The sequence below is a fragment of the Dendrobates tinctorius genome, unplaced genomic scaffold (assembly GCF_039654945.1).
Source record: "Dendrobates tinctorius isolate UK_male_01 unplaced genomic scaffold, ASM3965494v1 ptg000184l, whole genome shotgun sequence".
NCBI lineage: Eukaryota > Metazoa > Chordata > Amphibia > Anura > Dendrobatidae > Dendrobates > Dendrobates tinctorius.
The window spans coordinates 712,497-721,632 of record NW_027361851.1 but is presented as its reverse complement, the minus strand read 5'-3'; the positions used below and the strand labels follow the sequence as shown (position 1 = coordinate 721,632).

General features: G+C 42.7%; 1 protein-coding gene across 2 annotated transcripts in view; it reads right to left on the bottom strand.

Annotated features, from left to right (window-relative positions):
* Positions 1–295: 295 nt before the first annotated feature.
* The window catches only part of DUSP13A (dual specificity phosphatase 13A), a 114,771-nt gene continuing 105,930 nt past the window's right edge, over positions 296–9,136 (bottom strand). For both annotated transcript variants that reach the window (XM_073552057.1, XM_073552058.1), the window contains exon 3: positions 296–853. In XM_073552057.1, coding sequence (XP_073408158.1) covers positions 615–853 — 239 coding nt within the window. In that variant the 3' untranslated portion in view covers positions 296–614. The remainder of the gene's footprint in view (positions 854–9,136) is intronic.

The window sequence follows — 9,136 nt, the reverse complement described above, 5'->3', positions numbered from 1 at the left end:
TGCTCAAAGAAATAAAGGGAACACAAGCAGTCTGTTAAGTGATTTTCTACTTTCATTTGGAGTATCATTTTAAATCCAAAACTCCATGGATTTTAATTTTGATTTACACTGATCATTTTTATGTTTTATTGTTCTCAATGTGTTTCACTATGTAATGAATAGAAATTTGCAACTGTAATAGTTTTCCCTTTATTTTTTTGAGCAGCATATATATTTTATTAAGTGCTATGGCCAGAAAGGCGTCAGAATGTTCGACATTTTTTAACCTGTTTGGACAATCTTTTTTTCGATGGAATGAAATAAAGAAGCTTTTATTCATATCTAGCTGTGGATCTTTCTTCTCTCTTTTTCTTCATATAATATGATGGTAGCAATATATTAAGAGGATAAAAACTTTGATGGAAGTGCTTGTTCAATAAAAATGAAAGAATAATAGGAAAGTTGACACAATGTTTTCTATACAATTAGGAAAAATAGGTGAAACAAGCTAATTACAAGCAAATGTTAAAACCTACACAGTTATGGGCTACCAAAATTGTAAATATCAGTGCTAAACTTACTAAAAATAAAAATTGTGTGTAAGGTACAGCATATTTTTTTTTTTTTATTCGATTCTACACCTCCTCTCCATGCTGGTTCGCTTCTGATTTTGTCTGGTTGTCTTGTGTTTGCCGAAGTTCTTCATCCAGTTTTATCAGCTGCTGGAGAAAACCTGTGTTGGGGGAAATCCAGCGTTTTTCCTGTACGGTGCGAATAGCTTGAATGAGGGAGAATTGATGATGGATCAATAGGTAAGCCAGGACCAGAGTTGCAGATCTACTGATACCAACAACACAATGTACCAGAAGCCTGGCTGGGAAAGAACACAATGCAATGTCAAAAAAACATCTGTTTATTTTATGCACTATATGCAAGCTGAAGACATAAAGCAGAATGGAGAACATATTCTCTCTTGTTCCCCTATAGCTACAAGTGCTTCGCACTAAATTTGAATATCATCAAAAAGGTAATTTATTTCAGCTCTTCAATGCAAAAAGTAAAACTCCTATTTTATATAAAGTCATTACAAACAGAGTGATCTATTTCAAGTGTTTATTTCTTTTAATGTGGATGATTATGGCTTACAGCCAATGAAAACCAAAAGTTATTATCTCAGTAAATTAGATTACTTTAAAACATCAGCTTGAAAAATTATTTTAAAATCCGAAATGTTGGCATACTGAAATGTACAGGAGGTATGTAAAGTATCCAGACCCCTTTAAATTTTTCACTCTTTGTTTCATTGCAGCCATTTGAGAAATTCAAAAAGTTTATTTCTTTACTCATTAATGTACACTCTGCATCCCATCTTGACTGAAAAAATAAGAAATGTAGACATTTTTGCAAATTTATTAAAAAAGAAAAAACAAAATACCACAGCTCTGCCCCCATTCACCATACCACAGCTCTGCCCCCATTCACCATACCACAGCTCTGCTCCTATTCACCATACTCCTGCTGTGGCTCAGCACATAATCACCATATCTCAGCTCTGGCTTTGCTCCCGTTCACCATACACAAGCTCTGGCTCTGCTCACATGCACCAGCTCTGCCCCATACTCTCTCTCCCAGCCTCCAATTCACTCCTCCATCTTCTAATTTTTCCCTGTGCAGTGAACATTCATGCTTAGCCATTCACCGCCGCAGCCCTGATGCTGCTACATTCAGTCTTACCGAGTGACTGTCTGCAATGTTCAGCCTGCTCGCTCTGTCCTGGTCTCGCCTCTGTAGGTCTTCTTCTAAAATCCTCACAGCTGGCAGCTCAGCTCCAGAGTCCACTGCCTTCTGCTCCCTCTTCTCTGAGAACACCGCGGTCCACTTCCTGTTTAGCAGCTTGTTGTGACAGATCACAGTGCAGTCACAAAGAAAATGGCGGCGCAATGTCTCCAGTCTTCATTCTGTCCCCTCCTCTTTTGGGTGAGTGAAACATTGACGTCACTAGATCCTGCCCTAATTTTGCAGCTAACGTAAAGCTAGTAAGCATTACTGTGGCTGCTTGAGGTCTACACAGGAAGATGCTCCCCCTAGCTGCAAGTACAAGAATTTTTTTTTATAATTGACTTTTTTCATAGTTCTGTATTTGCAATCAATGCAAACACTGGATTAAAAATTTAGAAATAATATTTAAATGTTATTTTCACACATACAAAGAAAAAGAAAAAATTGATGGCACCTTCCCTTTAAGTATTCAGACCCTTTGCTCAGACGATCATATTTAAGTCACATTCTCTCCATTTCCTTGTGATCATCCTTGAGATGGTTCTACTCCTTCATTGGAGTCCATCTGTGTTTAATTAAACTGATAGTACTTGATTTGTAAAGGCACATACCTGTCTATATAAGACCTCACTACTCACAGTGCATGTCAGACCAAATGAGAATCATGAGGTCATAGGAACTGGCCAAGGAGCTTAAAGACAGAATTGTGGCAAGAGCACAGTGGCCTCCATAATCCTTACATGGAAGAAGTTTGAGACCACCTGAAGTCTTCCTAGATCTGACCATCCAACCAAACTGAGCAATTGTGGGAGAAGAGCCTTGGTGAGAGAGGTAAAGAAGAACCCCATTTTGGAAACTAGACCCCCCAATGAACTTATCTAGATGTGTGATGACTGATGAGCACTTTGAACCCCCAAGAGCTTCACAGAAGTTTATAACCCCCAGGCGTGAAAATAAAAAAATCATATTTTTTCCACAAACATGATCTTTTAGTCCCCAATTTTTTATTTTCTCAAGGGTAGCAGGAGATATTGGACCCAAAAGTTGTTGTGTGATTTGTCCTGAGTATGCTGATACCCCATATGTGGGAGGAGCCACTGTTTGGGCGCATGGCAGAGCCTGGAAGGAAAGGAGCGACATTTTGGAATGCAGACTTTGATGGAATGGTCTACAGGTGCATTGTTGCATTTTCAGAGCCCCTGATGTGCCTAAACAGTAGAAACCCCCCACAAGTGACCCTATTTTGAAAAATAGACCCCTGATGAACTTATCTAGATGTGTTGTAAGGACTTTGAAACCCATGTGCCTCACTAAAGTTTATAACACCTGGACGTGAAAATAAAAAAAAATCATTTTTTCCACAAACATGATCTTTTAATCCCCAATTTTTTATTTTCCTAAGGGTAACAGGAGAAATTTGACCCCAAAAGTTGTTGTCCAATTTGTTCTGAGTATGCCGATACCCTATATGTGGGAGAAAACTACTGGATGAGCACACGTTGGGGCTCGGAAGGGAAGTAGTGACGTTTTGGAATGCAGACTTTGATGGAATGGTCTGCCGGCGTCATGCTGTGCTTGGAGAGCCCCTGATGTGCCTAAACAGTGGAACCCCCCAATTTTGGAAACTAAATAAATTTATCTAGATGTGTGGTGAGAACTTTGAACCCCCAAGGACTTCACAGAAGTTTATAACGTAGAGCCGTAAAATTAAAAAATCATATTTTTTCCACAAAAATTATCTTTTCACCCCCAATTTTTATTTTCCCAAAGGTAACAGGACCCCAAAAGTTATTGTGCAATTTGTCCTGAGTACGCTGACCTGACACCACATATGTGGGGGTAAACCACTGTTTGGGCACACGGCAGAGCTTGGAAGGGAAGGAGCGCCGTTTGACTTTTTCAACACAGAATTGGCTGTCGCGTTTCGAGAGCCCCTGATGTGCCTAAACAGTGGAAACCCCCCAATTCTAACTCCAACCCTAACCGAAACACATCCCTAACCCTAATCCCAACCCTATTCATAAACCTAACCCTAACATACCCCTAACCCTAATCCCAAACCTAACCCTAACTTTAGCCCCAAACCTAATCCTAACTTTAGCTCTATCCCTAACTCTAACCCTAATGAGAAAATGGAAATAAATACATTTTTATAGCGGGTTTTTATGCTTGGCAGCTGTCACACGCTAAAAGATGATTTTTATTGCAAAAAAATAGTTTTTGCATAATCACATTTTGAGAGCTATAATTTTTCCATATTTTGGCCCACAGAGTCATGTGTGGTATTGTTTTTTGCAGGACGAGCTGACATTTTATTGGTACCATTTTCGGGCACATGACATTTTTTGATAGCTTTCTATAATCCAATTTTTGTGGAAGCAGAATGAACAAAAACCAGCAATTCAGGAATTATTTTTTTCTCTCCATACTGCGTGTGGTAAAATTGATATGGCAGCTTTATTCTTCAGGTCAGTATGATTACAGCGATACCTCATTTAAATTTTTTAATGCTTTGCCGCTTTTATACAATAAAAGCTTTTATAGAAAAAATAATAATTTTTGCATCGCTTTATTCTGTGAGCTATAACTTTATTTTTCTGCTGATGGAGCTGTGGCAGCTTATTTTTTGCGGGACAAGATGGTGTTTTTAGTGATACTAATTTGATTTATATTCATCTTTTTGATCGCGTTTTCTTCCACTTTTTCCAAGCGGTATAATAATAAAGCATAATTTTCTAATTTTTTTGTGTTTTTTTTTCTACAGCATTCACTGATGGGGTTAACTAGTGTGATACTTTTATAGATTGGATTTTTATGGACATGGCGATTCCAAACGTGTAATTTTTTTTTTACATAAAAATGTGTATTTGTTACAGATTTTTTTATTATTATTATTTTTTTTTACTTTTTTTAACATTTTTTACCTAGTCCAGCATTGCAATGTATTATACCTATGCTGAAAGCTTTTGAGACCATGCTGTGAGCATGGTCTCAGAGGCTTTCCATAGCTGGATCACCCAGGGGTTGTCAGGATGACCCCGGGCCATCATGGCAGAGATCGGGCCCCGAGATGACATCGTGGGGATGCCGATCAGAAGGCAGAGAGAGCTCCCGACCCTCTGCCTCCACCCTGAATGCTGCAATCACGCTCAATCGCAGCAATCAGGGGGTTAACAGCCAGGGACGGCGCGGACGCCACCCCTGGCTGTTAGTGCAGGAAACTCAGCACTGACCGGGTGGGAGATGCTGAAATTTCAGCATCTCTTGCCCGATCGTGCTGTGATCAATCAGTCAGCTGTGACCAATCACAGCGTTCTGGTAGCGGGGACCGACGGCATGGGTCCCTGCACCTCTTGCCATGCTTGTCAGCTGTGTATGCACGCAGTGGTAGTTCAAAGGCATGACAGACACAGTCCGTCATGGTGCGGGAATCTATACCTGGCCATGGCTGCAATGAAACAAAAAGTGAAAAATTTAAAGGGGTTTGATTACTTTCTGTACCCACTGTATTTTCATTAAATGCACTAAATACTTAGTTGGGGCTCCTTTTGCATCAATTACTGCATCAATGCGACTTTGCATAGAGGTGATCAGCCTGTGGCAATGCTGAGGTGTTAAGAATCATAGAATCGTAGAGTTGGAAGGGACCTCCTGGGCCATCTGGTCCAACCCCCTGCTCAAAGCAGGATTCGCTAAATCATCCCAGTCAGATGTCTGTCCAGCCTCTGTTTGAAGACTTCCATTGAAGGAGAACTCACCACTTCTCGTGGCAGCTTGTTCCACTCATTGATCACTCTGACTGTCAAAAAGTTTTTTCTAATATCTAATCTGTGTCTCCTCCCATTCAGTTTCATCCCATTGCTTCTAGTCTTTCCTTGTGCAAATGAGAATAAAGTTGATCCTTCTACAATGTGACAGCCCTTTAGATATTTGTAGACAGCTATTAAGTCTCCTCTCAGTCTTCTCTTTTGCAAACTAAACATTCCCAAAGCCAAGATTGCTTTGGTAGCAGCCTTCAGCTCATTTGCATTGTGCATTATTGGGTCTGGTGTCTCTCATCTTCTTCTTGTGGGTCGCCCCTGCGAGCTTCACCCAAGGCAGTGGGGTTACTCGGTACCGGGAAAGTGTCACAGCATCGGTGACGCGGTCCGTGGCCCTGGGCGCCCAACTATCAATGGCGGTGATGTTAATGGTGTTAAAGTTTATATGAATAGTTTGTGACGCCACCGGTGGTGTTTGGCAAGTAAGATGGTAGGCCAACGCTGCATACAGATCCGCTGGGACTGATGGTGTGGTGCAGCAGAGATGGTATAGCTCCCCACAGGTGGAGCTGTAGTCCCAGGGCAGTGTAGGTGCGATGGATGAGGAGAGGCACAGAATGGTATGGATGATGTTACCCAGATGTAGCGGTGCTGGAATAACTGGAGGACACCAGAGTATGCGGTTCCAAAGCTTTACTCACTGTTTGCAGTTCACACCACTGCCTGCCTCCGTACTGTGTTCTCCAGGTCAGGGCTCCAGCCAACCTCCAGGCAGGATAGAATTCTCCCTTCCACACTCCGCCAACATGTACCTTCCTGAACGACTCCTCCAATGCGCCTTTAGGTGCGAAGCACTCCAGTACTTAGTTACCCTGGAATGCCTCTCTCTAGGTGTTCCTAGTCTTTACTTGTATGACAGACATCTGTAGCCTGCTCAGGGACTCCTCACTACATCCCGGCTCTCTATTCAGTTGCTGTTGTGTCCCAAGTCTATGATGGGAGCAAGGCGTTAGTGGCTCACTACTCCTCTGGTGTCTGTTGCCGGACATAAAGTTCCAATCAACCTCGGGGACCGGGCCCCGGCCTTTGCGCTCTCTGGACTGGAAGGGTTCTCTCTCTTTCTCAACCTGCTTCCCACCGTCCTTCTATTCTCCTTCGTTCCGATCTGTTCTATCTCTCTTATGGAATCTATAGTCTTCAGTCTACGTCTCTTTCTCCTTCTCTTCCTTCCCTGAGGAGCTCGTTCCACAAAGCCAGTCCTCAGCCTCTCCTGACTGACTGCCTTCCTCCGCCTTGAGCTCCTCTCAGGCTGACCTGCTGTCAGCCTGCTCTCTCTCTGGGACTCACCCCAGACTGACCTTCTGTCAGACTGACCTGAAATCCTACACCTTCCCTCTCTTTTATATCTAACTCCACCCGCCTCCCCAGCAGCTCTCGTGTTACGAAGCCAGGGACCACAAAAGGCACCCTATGACCTTTCAAGTATAAAGCATGGATGGGTCCCTGCTGAACTATCCTGTGTGTGGGGTGCAGGTGTTGGAATGCGGAAAGAAGTTCCCAGCCTACCTGGATGGTGGGGCACTACACCTTAGGAGAAGGTGCAGTACCTCTGTGGCGACTGAAGCCTCTGGGGCGCCACATACCCCCCGTTAAACACAGCACGTCCGCGGGCTGCAAGACAACAAAAGGTACAATACAGGAACACACAAAAATTTTGAAATGCTATTCAACAATACTTATCTAATCTTCCTAATGTAGGAGGTACATTTCTTAAACGTTACAAACAGGTTAACTTCCTATCATATCAAAAATTTACTTAAGTGCAATTCTTAATTCAAAGTGCTATACTCAACACATTTTCTTTATTACATTTTCTATCAATTATTCTCTTTTTTCTTTTTCTCTCTCTACTGGACGCAAGACCCTGACCATCTACGCTTGGCCTGTCACCTGTCACTTTCAATTCTGTATTCTTTATTCAATTCTCACATTCTATCTCAAAACTTTTCTAATTCTCTGTATCAAATCTAATATATAAAGCTCAAAGTGTGTATGTATGTATGTATGCATGTGTGTATGTATGTGTGTATGTCCGGGATAGGCATCCGCACCGTCGCAGCTACAGCCACAAAATTTGGCACAGTCACACGTCTGGACCCCGAGAGCGTCCTAAGCTATGTTGTGAGGCGAAATTTTAACCCCACACGTTCCATTTCACCAAACAATTTTGCCCCTATCTACATACTGGGGAAAAAGTGTGTGCTCGTCAAGCCCCGCCCCTCATTATGATGTCATAATGGTTGACTATGGAATGGAGGATGTGTGATGGGTATATGGGCACTGGACTATGGGATGGAGGATATGTATGACAGGTATATGGGCACGGGCCTATGGGATGGTGGATATGTATGACGGGTATATGGGCACGGGACTATGGAATGGAGGATATGTATGACGGGTATATGGGCACAGGACTATGGGATGGAGGATGTGTGATGGGTATATGGGCACAGGACTATGGGATGGAGGATATGTATGACAGGTATATGGGCATGGGAATAAGGGGATGGCGAATATGTATGATGGGTATATGGGCATGGGACTATGGGATGGAGGATGTGTGTGATGGGTATATGGGCATGGGACTGTGGGATGGAGGATATGTATGACGGGTATATGGGCACGGGCCTATGGGATGGTGGATATGTATGATGGGTATATGGGCACTGGACTATGAGATGGAGGATATGTATGACGGATATATATGGGCACAGGACTATGGGATGGAGGATGTGTGATGGGTATATGGGCACTGGATTATGGGATGGAGGATATGTATGACGGGTATATGGGCACGGGACTATGGGATGGCGGATATGTATGATGGGTATATGGGCACTCGACTATGGGATGGCGAATATGTGTGATGGGTATATAGGCATGGGACTATGGGATGGAGGATGTGTGATGGGTATATGGGCATGGGACTATGGGATGGAGGATGTGTGATGGGTATATGGGCACTCGACTATGGGATGGAGGATATGTATGATAGGTATATGAGTACGGGCCTATGGAATGGAGGATGTGTGATGGGTATATGGGCACGGGACTATGGGATGGAGGATAATTATAATTTGCTATAACTAACTACAGTTAGTTACTATGCCCGGGCAGCGCCGGGCTCTTCAGCTAGTATTCTATAAAAGACATTTACTTTTCATAAGACATAACATTATCAAATACGCTATCTTAAAGCATTCAAAATTCTTGTAAGGTGCTGAACACTGCTCCCAGCCGGGCTTTCTTGCAGTGTCCCTTGAGGTAGACATCATTCTTCGAAAAGTGTCCATGCAAAAACATTATCTTCGCAAAGAGTCTCTTTATATGTAAAACCAAGAGAGAGCACCCAAAGTGGTGCAAACTATTTACCAGAAAGTTTTGGATCACACAGCGTTCATGGTCTCCACAGTTCCATTTGTAGAAAAACACCGCCAATCAAAAGCAGGCAACAAAAGTGCTACCGGAAAAACATGATAGCAAACAAGGCACAACTGGTGCAAACAAACCCTCCTGGGTAACGAGATTTAGTAAATGTAAATTTTCAATTGTGGTCC